General features: G+C 56.3%; 1 protein-coding gene across 1 annotated transcript; it reads right to left on the bottom strand.

Moving 5' to 3' along the window:
* Positions 1-1,294: 1,294 nt before the first annotated feature.
* On the bottom strand, positions 1,295-9,529 carry NUAK2 (NUAK family kinase 2). The gene is made up of 7 exons (XM_042833780.1): positions 9,327-9,529; positions 5,834-5,954; positions 4,777-4,928; positions 3,935-4,000; positions 2,998-3,117; positions 2,616-2,748; positions 1,295-2,535 (listed from the first exon to the last, which is right to left on the bottom strand). Exons 1-7 carry the CDS (start codon positions 9,525-9,527, stop codon positions 1,415-1,417), a joined length of 1,914 nt encoding a protein of 637 aa, XP_042689714.1. The 5' UTR covers positions 9,528-9,529; the 3' UTR covers positions 1,295-1,414.
* Positions 9,530-16,512: the final 6,983 nt, after the last annotated feature.

Raw genomic sequence — 16,512 nt, 5'->3', positions numbered from 1 at the left:
CAGCAAAGCGGTGCTGTGCATCTCCAGAGGGATTTTGCTCCAGGGGAGGTGCCTGAGAGCACAGCTCCTGCTGCCATCACCTACACACAGCCCACAGACCTGGACACGCTCTGCAGCAGCGTTGGGAAAGCAAAAATTGGGAGCTGTGTTCTCCTGGGTGGAAAATCCAGGAGATTTGCATGGAGGATGTACACTTTGGGGTCCCCATGGCTGAGGAATGGGGTGGGCACTCCGGAAAGCCTGCAAATAAAGGTTGAGGGCACATTGCACAATGCATTACACCCCCCAGGACACGCATATCCACAGCCAACTCACATTCAGCCATCCTAGAGCAAACCCCCATAGCCACCCACAGCCCTAGCATCACCACCAGAGCCACAGGACCCCACAGCCCAGCCTGGAGCATCCCCCAGAACACTGTGGTGGAAGAACAACCAGGAAAACAACCAACACAAGCCTTCTGTTTTTAATTTAATGTTTCTTTTTTCCTCTGGACCACGCTGTAGGAAGGAACAGAGCCATTGCCCACACAGCAGTGCAGCACAGCCACCCCACAGTCACCCACGGGGGGAGGAGGGGGCTGATACTGAGCTGGGCTAATCCAGTGCTGATGAAGTTTAACATTAACTCACACACGAGGCAATAAATAAAGAAGCATTGCCTTAGGAAAGGCGCTTTTTTCTTTTTTTTTTTTCTCCTTTCACCATGAAAAATTGGCATCAGAGCCCCTTTTCAGGCTGCGGTGTGGGGCAGCTCTGGGTTTCCTGCAGCCTCAGCTCATCACCATCACAGTGCGTGCGCTCTTCCAGTTGGTGCTTCATTCCAGTTAGGTTTCTCAGAGCAGCAGAAGGATGGGGCTGCACCCCATTGCAAGCAAACCCCAGCCTGCAGCCAGGGCTGCCTCCTGCCTGCACCTTGCTACATCTCCAGTTGTTTGAGGTATATTACCTGCCCCATCTGTTATCTTGTGCAGCCAAAAAAATAACAAACAAAACCAGTGCAAAGAAAAAGAAATCCCACCCCTCACCCCATTTCATCCCTCCCTTGAGATGAGCCTCTCTGCACGGAGGGCAGCAGGGAGGGACAGTGTGGTGCCACAGAGAACACTTCTTCCCCTCAGCAGGAGCAGGGGGGGGCAATGGGGCAGCTTAGGGCTTTGGTCCTTTTATCACCCCCTCTTCTCTAAGATGTGCACTCAGGGCACCCCCTTCCCCAGCCCACAACCCTGTGTGCATCCAACATCCTCCTGGAGGCTGCAAAATAAATAGGGGGGGGGGGGGAATAACAAACAGGGCAGCCCCCCTCCCGAAACAAGGGAGCCCTGGAGGGAGAAAGGAGGGGTTGTGCCCCCCCCTTCCCACAGCAGGGACCATCCCAGGCTCAGGGACCCCATCCCTACAGCCACAGGATGCCCTCAGCTCAGCTTCATGCTGATGGCCACGGCACGCCGGTACACCTCGGTGATGTTGTCACAGCTTTCTCCCAATGCACTGGGGCAGTGGGTCACGGTCCAGCGGCGCAACCTGCGCCCTTCATCCACCTCCTCCTCCTCCTCCAAGCACAGGAGGCTGTCAGCAGAGACGCAGCCCCTCATGGCCCCGCTGCTGCCCGCGGGGACGCGTGGGGGGAGGTCGAGCTGCTCAAAGGATTCGGTGGAGAGGATGCTGTCCTCGCTCACAGCGCTGGGTGGGCGAGGGCGGGGGGCAAGGGGGGCTTTGGGCAGGGACACCTCATCAAAGCATCCAAAGCTCTGCCTGGGGGGGCTGTGGGGCTCAGCACTGCTGGTGTATTTGCTGCTGTGCTTGAGGATGCCCTTCCGGCTGCTGGGAAGGACGGGGGGGCCCTGCTCAGTGGTGGGGTTGTCAGCAAACACGTTGCTCTCAAGGTCCAAGCTCCCTGCATCCAAGACGTCCCCGGATTCACAGCATTCCAGGGATGAGTAATACCCTGATTCCCTCTTTGGGGGCTTTTTTAGGATTCCCTTCTTGGGCACAGCCACAGGGACCACACTGCTGCCCTCGCTATCCCCCAGCACTGCAGAGGGTAGCACCGGGCTCAGCCCCACAGCAGTCACATCCCCATCCTCACTCTTCGCCTCTCCCCCAGGAGCTGTTGGCGGAGGGATGGGCACCTTCTGCTCGCAGGAATTCCTCTTCTTCAGGATGCCCTTGGGCCGCTTGAGGATGGACTTGGAGGGGTTCTCCGGGACTGCAGCCCCCTCCTGCAGTGCATGGGAGACATCGTTCTCCTTCTTGGACTTCTTAAGGGAGCGCTGCCTCTCCAGGGCCACACCAGGGATGTGCTGCTTGAAGAAGCACCTCACTTTGGAGCCGTTTTCAAAGAGGGGTCTGGAGGAGCGCCGCAGCCACTCGGCCACCGTGGCCAATGGGGATTCACTGCTCTCCCTCAGCAGCTCCTGCTCACCGACGGGCACACGGTAGCCCCAGTTGACCCACCAGTGTGTGGCGATGTCCTCAATGGTGGCACGGCGCTCCGGGTTCACCATCAGCATCCACCGGATCAGCCCACAGGCATCTGGGGGAGAGAGGAAGGTCAGGCACCAGGAGAACATGATTTGGAGGATGGAACGCATGGGGTGGTGGGGGTCTGCCTACCTGACAGCTTCGTGGGCTCCCGGTAATCCCCGCTGGTGATCTGCTTGACCAGGGTCTTGTAGTCGTGGCCATCAAAGGGCATCGTGCCATGGACCAGGATGTAGAGGAGGACACCGAGGGACCAGCTGTCCACCTGCAGGAAGGATGGGGACCTTGAGGCGAGGGCAGCAGGACCAGGCCACCACCCCAGGTCATGCCATGGGGCAGGACCACCCCCCATGGGGCAGGACCACAACACCCAGTTCACACAGTTCTCTGCCTCAGGAGGCTGCTTCCCCAAAAAGGGTCTCTGCCATCCCAGCTCCCATACGGGGAGAACACCCAGAGCTGCCCCAAACCCAAGCTGAGAGGCACTGAGACCACCTGACAGGGCACCACGTACCTCTGGGCCTTTGTAGGGCCGTCCGTTGATGATTTCAGGTGAGGCATAGAGGGGGCTACCACAGAACGTCTGCAGGAATTTGTCCTGCTGGTAAACGTTGGACAGGCCAAAGTCTGCAATCTGGAGAGAATCACAGAATCATCATTGAACGGCTTAGGTTGGAAGGGTCCTTGAAGGTCATGGAGCTGCAAACTTCCTCCTTTGGGCAGGATTACCAGCTGCTACAATAGGCAGCCCAGGGCCCCATCCAACCTGGCTTTGAGCACGTCCAAGTTCACAGCTCTTAGCAAGCAGCAAGGCTGCTGTCTGCAGGTGGAGCAGTGGCTCTGTGTCCAGCTGTGACCAGAGCAGCACCACAGGGCTCTCCTGTGGCTCAACTACAGCCACAAAGCTGATACGTGCCCTATCAACTCTGCTAGCATGTGGGCACTCGTTATGCCCAGGACAGCCACCGCTCAGGGAGCAGAAGGCACGGTCCCAATGACATCAGCACCCAGTGCACAGATAAAGTTTATCCCATCCCTTTATCTCCAACCACTCTGACCCAGGAGAGAGGCACCTGGCTGCCCCGTGCTTGTGGGAATTGAGACTTTCACTGGGAAACCACTTCTTCCTCAGCATGTTTTGTTTTGAAGTCCGCTTCAGACTTTGCCCTCTTATCAGCAGAGAGATAAACGCTGATGGCTTTTACTCTGACGCTCTACCTCTGCAGCCTCTCCCTTTCAGTTGCAGATCACAGGGGCAGCCCTCTGGTCCCCATCTCTCAGCCTCGCTCTCTCATTCCAGGGCAAACAGCAGCAGCCTTCCCAGAGCCATAAGGGGTGGACCACATGCCTTGGGAGAAATAGGGCATCACAGCCCCCCTCCCTGCGCCAGCATCCCTGAGCTCTTCGTTGAGTGAACCCCAATGTATGGCCACGGGCCAACAGCCCCTCACCTTGATGTTCCCATTGGCATCGAGAAGGATGTTCTCCAGCTTCAGGTCCCTGTGAACGATCCCATTCTGCAAGAGGGGAGGAGAGGCGGGTTGAGCTCACAGGATGTTTGAGGAAGGGAAATGAAGCACAGGGAGGTCACTGCCGTTCACAATGCCAGCACAGTGGCGACAGCATGGGCGTTCACATCAGTGACAGCAAAGAGATAACAGCAAATAACTCCGGCTGCTTGCACGAGGATGAGCTGTAAACCACGTCCTGAATTGGGTGCTTGCTATCAGCACCCCATGCCACGTCGGGCTCCTGCATCCACCCCAGCCCTGTGCCCACAGAAGCAGCCGGTACCCCATCCCCAGGGTGAGCACAGCTCCGTGCTTTGTAGGATTTGCTAAGCCGTGCACCAGTCTGCACCGTGTTCAGGAGGTGTCTGCGTCCCCCCCATTCTTGCCACAGTACCCAGCACAAAGCATGAGCCCAGCACAGCCTTACAGCACCCCTAGGGAGACCCCCAGCACCCACCCAGCACACAGAGCCCATCCCACAGCCAAAAGGAAGAGGTGCTGACCCAGAGCTCAGCCCTGGGCGTCTCCCCCCGACACGGGTGGGACAGTGCAGGGTTACTCAGCCTGACACCACAGCAGCCAGGCAGCACTTTCCTAAAAGCTGTCGGGGCACTTCCCCCGCAGAGGCCCGAAGGCACCGCACCCTTCAGATAAGGAGCGGGATTAACCCCGATTCCCAAGAAAACCCAACAGCCCCGAGCATCCCACAGCTCCCAGCCCTGACTGAACATCACCACCAGATGTGCCTCCTTGGGATCTGAGCCCACACAGCCCCCACTCACCTTATGGCAGTAGTAGACAGCCGACACAACCTGCCGGAAGAAGTGGCGAGCCTCCTGCTCCGACAGCCTCTGCCTCTCACTGATGTAGTCATACAGATCTCCTTTGCTGGCGTACTCCATCACGATGACAATCTTGCTACTGTTCTCAAACACTGGATGGGAATGGAGACGGGAAGCATTAGGAGGGATGCTCAGAGCCCTCGATGAGCGGAGGTCCTGGCCGAACCCAACACATGGCATGCCTGCCTGCGTGCTTTGCAGAACGGGAGGTGCTGGGTTTGTGACCTGGAGGTCAGATGGGGACAATGGGATTTTTTTGGCCACAGATGTGCTTGGTCCTCCAGGAGGAGGCTGAGACATGGACCTGCCATGCTTCACAGACCCCACCTCCCAGGGAAAGGCTGGGAGGCATGGGCACAGCCAGGCTTTGTGCATTCCCAATTGCTCCCACTGTGCTCCACAGCTGGAGTGCTTTCCTCCTATTTGCAGAAAGCTGCCTCAGTATTTTTTGAATTCCAGCAATCAGCGTGACTCAGCCCTTGCAAACACCTTCTATAAACCACCAGCCAGTGTGCTTTTGTTTGGAGGACAAAAGGACTTTGGATACCTCACGTACACCACAGAGGTGGCAACAACACACACACACACCTGGCGCAGAGAGACAAACCCCAGGCACCAGGAAGGGCACAGCCACGCTGCTTTGTCACCAAGGGAGCGAGGAGCAAGTTTCCAACTGGAGCAGCCCAAATCTGATCCTGAGGACTTGCCCTTCGGCTGCCATCCGCATTGCCCTGACAGCCTGGGAGCAGAGCCCAGTCCTGGCCATACAGCAGAAACCAGCAGCAGGAGCTTTTGCTGAAGTTGTGGTTTGGTTTTCCTATGCCCCAGGGAAGGGAAAGGATGGCAGGAGCAAGTTCTGCTCCTGCCTCAAGCTGCAGGGAGTCCTGCTGCTTTGGAGCTTGCTGGTTCCCCTGCCATGGATTCCCCACAGCGAGCTCCTATGGGGTAAATCAGGGAAACGGCCAAAAGGAAAAGAGGCAGTGAGGAAGGAGCTCACCTTCATGGACGGCGATGATGTGGGGGTGGTTGAGGGACGACATGATCTCTATCTCCCTCCTGATATGGATAAGGTCCTGTTCATCTTTGATTCTGTCCTTCTGGATGGACTTGATGGCCACCTGTGAAGGAGGACACACAGTGATCACCCAGGAGCACCACATCATCCCACGACAGGGCAAGGAGCACCTGCCCTTGGGAAGGGGCTCAGCATCCCTCCCTGTGCCTGCAGCTCTTACAGGAGCCGAGTCCCAGCCAGCCTGGGCTGCAGCCAGAGGAATGCAACCTGCACATGGCTGCAGAGATAACGTCTTCTTGGGGTCACGGAAATGAAAAAACAGGTTTTGTTCTCCTCGCAAGTACTTATTTCAAGGAGCTGATTATGGAGAGGGAAGGGAATGTTTGGTGTGAGGGAGCAGAGGCAGAGAGCTCAGGACTGGGCTGATGATGTGAGCTGCATTCCGGCTTCCATTGGCTTTTCAAGCTCTCTTCTACGAGGAAATTGAAAGGGGAGGAGAAAGAAGAGTGAGAGCTGGAGAATAGATGCCTTCTAATCCTTTTTCAAAGGGGCTGAGGAGAAACAATGCGCTCCTAGGGTTGAATTTACAACTGAATCCAGCAGAACCTTTTTTTTGTACCAGACAAGAATGCGGAACAGAGTTAATCCACCAAGGGACCCCCACTCTGGGTCTCATGGCAACAAGGAGGGGGCTGTGGAGAACCAACAGGCCCAGCTGCACGGGGCCCCTTCTATAGGTGGTGTTCAGGACCTCTGACATCGCTCCCTCTGGCTTAGGGGAGCAAGAAACCCCAGTGGCAGACCCAGGCTGACACACATTTGCCACGACAGCAGAGCTGAGCAGAGTCCACCGCAGCCCCAGGAGCCAGCAGATGCTACAGCAGTGAGATCTCAGCTGCCACAATGCTGTCTTCATGGTGTAAGTCTGACTCTGCAGCAGCCGAGCAGAGCAGATTCCGGCCACGGGAGTTCAATAACCCAGACACGGGGCGTTGTGCAAAACAATACTGAAAGCAATACTGAAGGCACTTCATCATAACTTCTCGAAACCCAGGTATTCCTTGCCAGAACCTTCGCTCCGGGTGAGCAGGTTAAAGTTTAACGATTTTCGCTCCAGCTCTCCTGATTACGTGACCCCCATGCAATGCAGGCAAAGCCTTTATGCAGAGAATTCCCTGCTCCTGCTTCCCACTTCCCTGCTGCTCCACTCTTCTCATCTGCTGGCCCTCAGCACTGCACTTTGGGGTGCTCACAGCAGACTGAGGCTGAGCCTGGACTCAAAGCGAGACCTGCTGCCAAGAAAAGACAAAGCAGCCGCAGGGTGGGATGCCTCAGGAGGTGCCATTGGCTGTGTGTGCCCTGAGCAGGGAACACTCACACTTAGTGACCTTCACCAGCAGGTTTAGTGCTTGCAGAGCCCCAGGGCTCTCCTAACGGACAGCACGCAGCAAGGAGAAGCCACTGCTTGGGTCTCACCAGAGCCCAAACCATTAGAAGCAGTGACTGATCCACCCATCAGCCCTCAGGCTTCTCACCCTTCCCCAGAGGTACTGAGCAGCTGCTTTGTCCCAGAACATCCCCTCCCTAACTGCAAGTTGCAGCCCTTAGAGAGGGGAAGGCATGCCAGCAGTGGGGATGGCAGCTCCAGGGATACAGGAACACAACCAACATCCCCAGCTCCATCAGTGCTACGTGGAAAAAAAATCTCCTGCAGGAACCAGCCCCGCTGTCAGAGCCCTGAGAACTCGCGAGTACTTTCCAAGTCAAAAAGGCTTTTAATTAAACAGTTTTTTGGGGGCAGAACAGGTATTTTCAGCAGCTGCTGAAAGATGCATTAAGCTACAACCTCAGGCAGCACTTCAGAAGTTGTTCCAGATTGCAAGTGCTGCGTTTCATGCTCCATGAAATATGGATTACAACGCACTCCGGAAGGGACAGGGGTTCACCCCTTAGTGGAGATCAAAGGAGGCTTTGCTGCTTTGGAACACTCCAGGTGCTGCCTTCCCCCAACGCTGCACAAACCCACAGATCCATTCCTGACCCCACAAAAGTCCCCACCAGCTCCTGGTTGCCTGGGGCTGGGGAAGCGGGCTGGAAGAACCGTGGGATGGGAAGCAAAGGACCAAATGCTGCCCTGGCAGCAGGTGCAGGATGCACCACCACAGCATAAGCCTTCAAAATGAAAGGTGTGAGGGGGTAGGGCAAAAAATAAAAATAAAAATAAAAGGGACAGAAAAGAAGGACGGCCAAGCAGCTGAGAAATATGGCTCAATATTTAGTCTGTCGTCTGTGCAGTTTGATTTAACCAGAGGCCAAAGCCGTGCACGGAGCAGCTCCAGTGCTGCTGTAATGTAGGATCTGCACAACCCAGGAGGGGTAACCCAGGAGCAGCAGTGCCTGCTGGCACCTCGGCCTTTGGGAAGTGAAAGCCACTTAGAGAAGGAACAAATATCTGAGCTTGGGATAAGCCTAAAGATTAAACAGGTCCGGAAATGCTGAGTGGTGCAAGAAAGAATTTGTGGGAAGAGGAGAGATTTGTGGTTAAGCCTCCTGTTCCCACAGGGCCGGCTCGCTGCAGTACTAGTTAGTCCAGCCTTTGACTATCTTTGGCACTTATAGAAGAGCCACTGGTGTGTGGATTTGATTTGCATTATAATGGACTTATGCTACCAGACAAACAAGTCTCTGTCCTAAGGGGCTTCCACAGGTAGGAACCTTCTCCCGTGGCTCAAAGATCCACTGCACAAGCTTTGTTTGGTACAGAAAGGGCTCCTCATCCACCCCAGGGATGAGATCCTCCCAGGCTTCTGGGTGGGAACAGCATTGCAAGGCCCTGGTTACGCAGCAGCATCAGATAGGGGAATGGAAACGGCAGATCTGACTTAATGAAGAGCTGTTGGAGAGGAAAACCTCTCCAGCTCACAGTTGTTTTCGATGACACGCTCCAGGGGCACGCTAACAGGCCAATCTTACACCCCTGTGGTGCTCAGAGCCTTGCTGCTTGTTTACCACGGGGTGCCTGAGGCTGAGCTGCCCGAATCACACCAGGTCTACGCTCGGGGCTGAGCTCTGCATTTCACTTTCTTCCAAAGGGGCCGAGCAGTGAATTCAGTGAATCACTACTTCAAGCACTCAGGGCTCTGAGGGGCTCAGCTTTGCTTGCACGCCACCGAGAGTCAACATGTAAAACCAACTCGACACCAGGGCGAGAGGAAGGGAACGATCCTTGAGACCGGAGCGCGATGTTTGCTCTTCCACATCGGATATCTGCAAACCCCTCTCACCCCAGGAAGCCCGACTGGGTCAAGTGGGCGCGGGGCACCGCAGCCCCCCGGCTCCCCCCCCTTTAGGACCGCGCTCTCCCGGCACCGGAGGTTCTGTAGCACCGCTCCGGTCCCGGTTGTACCGGCGGGACGGAACCGGAGTCGGTACCGCTGCCGAAATAACAACGGAGAAAAGCAGGACCAGCTCTTACCAGCTTGCCGGAACGCTCCCGTGCTTTCTTCACCTTCCCATACGTTCCCTTCCCCAGCGTTTCCAAGAACTCGTAACGATGCTTGAGGTTGTGTTTGTGGTGATGCCGTTTCACCGCCTGCTTCTTCATCAGCGGTCGGGGCGATTTAATGAACCCCTCGACCAGCGAGGTGCCCCCGGGCCCCACCGCCGCCCGCTCCATGCCGCGATTCTTCCCGGCTCCGCCGCCCGCTCCGCTCCTAAATGCGGCTTCCCCGACGGCCGCGCCTCCCTTCGCCCATTGGCCGCCTTGCAGCCCGCCCCGCCCGGCTGTCGGTGCGGGGATGGGGGGGGGCACGGGGCTGGGCAGGTGCAGGGAGACCCCCGGAACCTCTGGGATGAAGGGGGGATGGGTGGTGGGGGGGTGGAGACGGGTGCGGCAGCGGGGCAGAGGTGTAAAGGAAACAGTTGGGTGGGATGAGAAGTGGGGTCCCGCTTAGCAGGGATGAGCTGAAGGGGATGTGGGGTGATGGTTGTACCCAAAAGGAGAGGTGGGGGGGGTCAGGGTGGGGGGGAGGGTGCGCAGCAAAACGCCCGGGTGCGAGAGGAGGAGAAATGCATGGCTACGGGGGAGGGATGCACGGACAGCCACAGCCACACACAGAACAACGACAGATCTGGCTTTCTTTCAGAGTATAAACCAGCCTACAACCGCGTATTGAGGGCAAAATGAAAGAGAGGAGAGGCCAGGGAGGCAAAACCACGGACCGGTGCTCAGCCCTGCGTGCAGTGAGGGATCCGTGGGGGGAACGGAATGTCTGCATGCTGACCCAATAGAAATTCATTGTCCGGACGTTTCTGGTTAACTCGGCAGCACCTCCCCGTGTGGTCTTTTTCTTTTTGCCCCTGTGGTAATTCTTTGTTTTGAGATATTAAAAGAATGCGACGATCTCTCAGAGAAGCCCAAACAAAAGCTCTTGCCCAGTTCTGGCATGTGTGAGGACACACCGTATCGATGGAAGAAAGAGATAACTGCGGCATTACTCATCAGACCTGGGTTTTCCCATCGCTTCCAGCAGCTCGGGGCAGACGGGGTGAGGCAAAAGCGGGGGCTCATGTGAAGGATGAGAGCGCAGCCCCGGCCCCTCGCTGCAGGCTTTGTGTCCCTGAGCACAGAGATATCGGCTGTGCCGTCCCGTGTCTGGATGAGAAGCAAAGCTGAGCTCCTGGACTCGCAGGCTGGGTACCAGAGTGCTGGGTTAGAAAGGTGCTGCTGAATGCATCCATAGCACAGCCCTAGAAACGGGTGCTGAAGTCGAGACGTGTGACGCAGCCATGCACACACCCCTGCAGCCCCAGGACTCAAAGGATCTTGCACCCTTGCTTTGTATCACCAGCGGCTGTATGGAACCTCACCAGGCAATGGAGCAAAGGGCTTTTTTGCAGATTCCCACACTTCCTCTCCACCCCAAAGCTGAGCAAACCTCGATCCCAGGTTTAACATCAGCCATCTCTCACCTGTGCTGGGCTGGGTTGGGTGCCCTGATGGCATCCTGCACCAAAGCAGAGTGGCACCAATGAATTATTCACAGTAACAGGAGCTGCATTTCGATCTGCGGGCGGCCAGCGGAGCCCATAGGGGAGACAAACAAAGCGCAGATGAGATTAACTAAACTGCTGTAATTTCGATGTCAAAGTAAACAGATCGGATCCTGTTCAGGCACAGCCCAGGGATTGCCTTCGAGTGGAAGGGGAAGAAGCAAAGCTCCCTGTTGCAATAGAGCACAAAATGTCTCTGGTGGAGGTGAAAGCTCCTGCACAGCTGTAGGATCGCTCAGGGTTTGCCCAGCGGCCCAGGAAGCACTCGAGCACGATTTAGCCTTAAGCACACGTTTAATGTCCTCTTGATTTACAAGGATGCCTTCCAGAGGCTTTCCCCGGGATGAAAGGAAATGACTCGGGGTTGCTTCTCTTTCTGTTTCTAGCAGATAAATTCCTCTCCGCCGTTCTCCTCGCTGACACTCAGCCGAGGTATGCTTTTGTTCCAGGCTCCCTCAGGAAGCCCTTTTTAATGGAAATGTCAAGGGACACAGATCTAAGTCGGCTGGAATCCGCCGATAAGGATCCCTTATTGTGGCTTTCTGTATCACCGCTGCTTCCTCAGCGGAGGGGAAACCCACGGAAAATCCCCAACCCCATCCACAGCCGTCCCAGCTCTGCTCCCTTTGCAGCAGCACGGAGCGCTGCGTGTCTGCTAACACCGACATGAAAGTCAGGCAGGAATTTGGCTCTGTGTCAGGTAAACCTCAAAGGCAGTCGGATCGACCCGATGCTTCGTAAGGATGAGAGCTTGGTTCTCTTCCAGCCTGCTAGGCTTTGTTATTATTACCGTTGTTGTTAGCGTTTGGATTATTATTTCTTCGTTCTAAATTGATGTTACAGCACTGCCTGTGTGTTAGAAACATCCTTGCTGTGGTCGGAATATGAAGACCCACGTACAGCAGTCAGCACTCCGATAGGGAAAGGTGCCCTGCCAGGCGTCACAGAGCCAGGGGCAACAAAAAGGCCAACGACCGCCTCTCATTAGTGGCCTCCCGCTGTGGGGCTGCTCGGGTAGATGCGGAACCCATCCCTCCTCCAAAAACACCGAAGAAAGGGGTTTTGCTCTGATCTTCCCCGCTGGGCGCCCCATCCATCAGCAGAAGAAGGGAAACGCATTAAGCAGCAAACGGGAGCCTTTGGAAAAGGAATTGATGACCCATCGAATGCCACCATTGCAGCACAAGGGCCACCTCTGCACCTGCACCCACCGCAGCTGCCTGGTTTATCACCCCCCATCCCCTGCTCAGGCCATCCAACCATCCATCCTGTTGACTCTCTGTGTCAGCTTTGTGCCCAGGATGGGTGGCTGGAGGATCGTTCTGCACAGCACCATTGGTCCCATGCTGAGCAGTTCGAGCTCCTGCTGTGTGTAGCCAGATTTGCTGCAGACAGGGATGGATCATGGAAAGCACAAATCCCACCCCAGCCAGCCAGACTGAGCAAAGAAAAATGCATTGCTCTGAGCAGCTTTGTGTATAGAAGTTTAAGAAGTGAAGAACATCCAGAAGAGAAATAAAAGTAGGGGCAAGGGCTGAGCTACCAGCAATGGGCCGCCCATAGGGCTGCAGAAATGCTGAGCTGTTTCTAACAAAAATAAGCAAACTCCCCTCCAAAAAAGCTGGAAGCCTTTGTATCTCATGGTTGTGACTCAACGTCCACTGCATGTGGGCACAATGGGAGGCTGTGTCTGCTGGTGGCTGGGCAGGGATGTCACTGGGGTTGGGGAGCTGATGGGGGCACAATGGTGACAATGACAGATGGACCCCAGTGCCCAGTGGAGGAGCTCCACCCCAGCTTTCTCAGTGGATGTCCATCCCTGGAGGCATTCAAGGCCAGGCTGGATGTGGCTCTGGGCAGCCTGGTCTGGTGGTTGGCGACCCTGCACACAGCAGGGGGGTTGAAATGAGATTTTCATTGTGGTCCTTTTCGGGTCATTCTGTGATTCTATGATTCTAGGAAGTAGTGTGACAGCATTCACACACAACTCCACGCTGGGTCCCCATTTGGGGAGGGTTGGTCGATGAGCAAAGGGAGCGCTGGCCCCAGGGATGGCCTCCCTGTGAGCAGGAGCAGAGCAGCACACTGCTGTGCACGCTTTGGGTCTGACACGAGACACAGGAGCTCTGCAGGCAGATCTCTGCTCTGCAGCCAGACATAAGAGAGTTTGCTTTCAAGAAGTTTCCTGTCTGTGCAGACAAAGCCTGCTTGAGGACAACAGCGGCGACGTTCGTTGGCAACAACACCAGCACAGCAATCAGCAGCAGCACCACTCAGTGCTGGATCAGCCCTCCTTTCAGCAAGCACAACTTGGGGAACTGGGAGTTCAGATGGGGACACGGCAGCAGTCGGCTGCACGATTTGCTGAGTGCCATTCAGAGCTGGAAAACCGCAGTGGCTCGGCTGACAACGGCTCTGCAAGGCAGATCAAATTATCTGTGTATCTCAGAAAGGAAGCCGGGTCGTAACCCACTTATTCCTAAAACATTTCCCTTTGCAGCACCATTTGCAACAGCCACAGCAACCTCCAGGCCAGCTTCAGCAAATGTGCTTTGTCATCAGCAGGTCTTCTGTGCCAAAGCCTAAGCGTGCCCGCTACTGAATTGGCATCTTAATTGCTTGTCAGTGTCAGACTGACAGCAGCAGCCCTCCCGATGTGAGATGAGGTGAGATGCATTGAATTCCTGCCCCTGAACAATGATCGCTGATTGCAATTTGCTTTCAGCCACTTTGGGAAGCCCTGCCCAGCATACCAGGAGTGCTGCTCAGGGAGGAACGAGCAGCCAGGGTTGTGTGCTGTCACCTGGTGCATGTCTGCTGCTCGTGGAGCTGTGCAGTGCATGGATTGGAGCATCCCTGCTCGTTCAAGCAGCAGCAGCAGCCTGCTGGGTGTTGTAGCTGTGTGCAGTGCTGTCAGAACGCAGCACAAACCCGCTTGGGACACTTCTGCTAGGCTGCCCTGCAGAACTGAGGGCTCATCCTGCTGTACCTGTTCCTCACAATCCAAAGCCCCTGGTTGGGTCACGGGGATCCATGCTGGGGTTTTGCTCTGTCCCTCCAGCCACAATGGGGTCTGTCTGTGCCAGAGGTGGAATAACCAGCATCACCCACAGGAAACACGCAGCGTGCATCTGGGGAAAGAAAATTTGCAGCTATCCAAGCCAGAATGATCCATGGCACAGCTCGGCAGTGTGAGTAGGATTCAACCACACACACCACATGCAGCAGCAATAAGATCTGCTCAGAGGAGCAGAATTCAGCCCTGCCACAGCAGCTGTGAGGCGTTGGGACCCAGAGGCAATGCCTGCTCAGGGGAGCACTGGGGGAGATGCATAACGTCCTTTTCACATCGAGTTATTTGCAAGATCCTTTGGCGTTTTTTTTTTTTTTTTTCTTTTCACGTGGAGTTGCTTGCAAACTCCCTTGGATCTGCTGGATGCCTTTAGCAGAGCCCTGGCAGCCCATTGGAGCCCCTTCCAGCAGCAGGGCAGGGTCACACAGCAGCAGGTGCTGCTGGCTCAGCCCATGGATGCCATCTGCCGTTCGTGAAGCACCCAGAGGGGGAGGCGAACAGGAGAAGCGCTGCTCAACCAGAACACCCACAGCAATGCCTTAAACACAGACCAACCCCACGCACGGAGAGTGCACCTGAATCACCTCCCTGCTCCCCAACCCTGGCCCACCGTCACCTCCGAGGCAGGCACAGCCCCCTTGTTTTATCACCTCCTGCAGCCTCCTGTTTCCCGCAGCAGCAGGAGCAAAGCAGAGCTGCAGGATGCAAAGTGCAGCTGTGGAAACCATCCGAGGAGAGATGGAATCCTCCCACTCGTGTGTCTGGCAGCGTGTCGGAAGCAGGGAGTGCCAGCACTGAGCTGCTGAGGGGTGGAGAAACCCACAGGATTTCCCCTGCTCCTGTAAGGGAATCACAGCCCACGGAATGGATGTGGGATTTCCCATAGCTGAGAGCAGCCAGGGAGGGGACAGTGCTCTCGGAGGAGGCTGCAGATGCTGTGCTTTGGATGCTGAGAGCTGTGATGCTGCACTGGGGCAGAGCTTGGCATACGGATAACTCACCCTATCTCTCACCACTAAGTAACCACAGATGTGTCCCTTCCCACTCCTCGGTTACCTCTCTGAGTTAACAAAGCCATTTATGACCCAACGATAAACAGCCAACAATGTTTTTTAACGGGGAAATCACAGCTCCATCAGACACAGAGGTCTCCAAGCGAACGTCAGCTGGGAGCACAGCACAGTGGAGGTGACTGGAAGGGTCTGAAGGCTCTGCAGCTCCTTCCTGAACACAGCCATGGGGAAAGCACTCCCACGGCGAGCGCTGAGCCCCACAGGGCGACTGCTGCTGGCTGCAGACAGTGGGATTGGCTCCGTTAATGAGAGCTGGGTTTCGCTACAAAGCGGCTGACCCAGACCTGCTCCTTGCTGTGCTGCTGCTTCAGGAGCTCCTCTTTCTCTCCCTCTCTACATGCTCGGCACATCTCCAGCTTTGATTACAGACCGTCTCCATCCTCCCCCCCTACCCCCCCCCGCCTCGTCCCCGCTCACTGACATCTCTTCATTAAGTCCTACGACGGGTTTATTCCCATGGCGCTGCTTTGTCTGCCTCGCTCTGCAGCGTTTCTGGAAGGAGAAAGCCAAGGAGCAGCCCCCAGCTGTGCTGCAGGCAGACAAAGGCAGCGGGTCCCTCCTCCCCTTGCTCCAGCTGAACAAAGGCAACGCGGAGCCCAGGGCCGGATACCTCTGCAATAACCTGGGGATGGGAAAAAGGGGAGCAAACGGGGCCGTGCAGTGTGTGGGAAAGGTTCCTTAAGGGCAAAGGAAAACACTTCGTTAACGGTTGGAGGCTCTCAGCTGTGCAGAGGCGGCTGAAACAGAGCTCTGCTGTGCCACGAGATGCGGGGTTTGTGCTGGAAAGAGAGTTTGCTCCCTCCCATCCTCTGCTTCTCAAAGGGATGCGCAACCCTGGGGTCAGCATGCTGCGTGCATGCAGAGTGAACAGCATCCCAGCTCCCAGCCCCAAATCCCCCCAGACAGAGCAACGTTTTGGTTGCAAAGCTCCCTCCTGCTGTTTGCACAACCTCCCGAAACGCAGCGCCTAAACAAACAGAGCACAGATGGGAACACGACAGGGGATGGGGCAGAAGCTGTTTGCTCCTCTTGCGCCTCGCCAGAGACAAGCAGGCGGGATGTAAATCATTAGCGAGCGGGTTGTTCGCCGCCGAGTCGCTGCTTTTTCCCCTTTCATCTCCACTTTGAGATCACAAAGAGATTTTCGGATCTGTCAGAGCTGCGCTTCGGGAGCTCCTCTCGCTCTCTGCCGTCCAGCAAAGCCCGCAGTCGGGTCCGCTCCAACCAGGGCTGGAGGTACCGGCGGACCCCGGCCCGGTGGGAGAGAATGGAACCACGGGGGTGGGGGGGGGGGGGGTCGGGGCTCACTGGAGCCCCAGTGAGCGCTGCGATGGCGGCTTTGGCCGCACGGTGTCCCCCGCGCTCCGCCGTCCCTGAAACGCGGCTGGGATGGGCTGCAAGGAAAAAGGGTCGCATCCCTGCTGGGACACTGTGCTGAGCTCCTGCACAGCGGCCTGAGCTGC

The sequence above is a fragment of the Centrocercus urophasianus genome, unplaced genomic scaffold (genome assembly GCF_019232065.1).
Source record: "Centrocercus urophasianus isolate 14NV4802_14NV808 unplaced genomic scaffold, USGS_Curo_1.0 seq_42, whole genome shotgun sequence".
Taxonomy (NCBI): domain Eukaryota; kingdom Metazoa; phylum Chordata; class Aves; order Galliformes; family Phasianidae; genus Centrocercus; species Centrocercus urophasianus.
The sequence above is the reverse complement of the archived record's forward strand: the minus strand, read 5'-3'. Positions and strand labels throughout refer to the sequence as shown.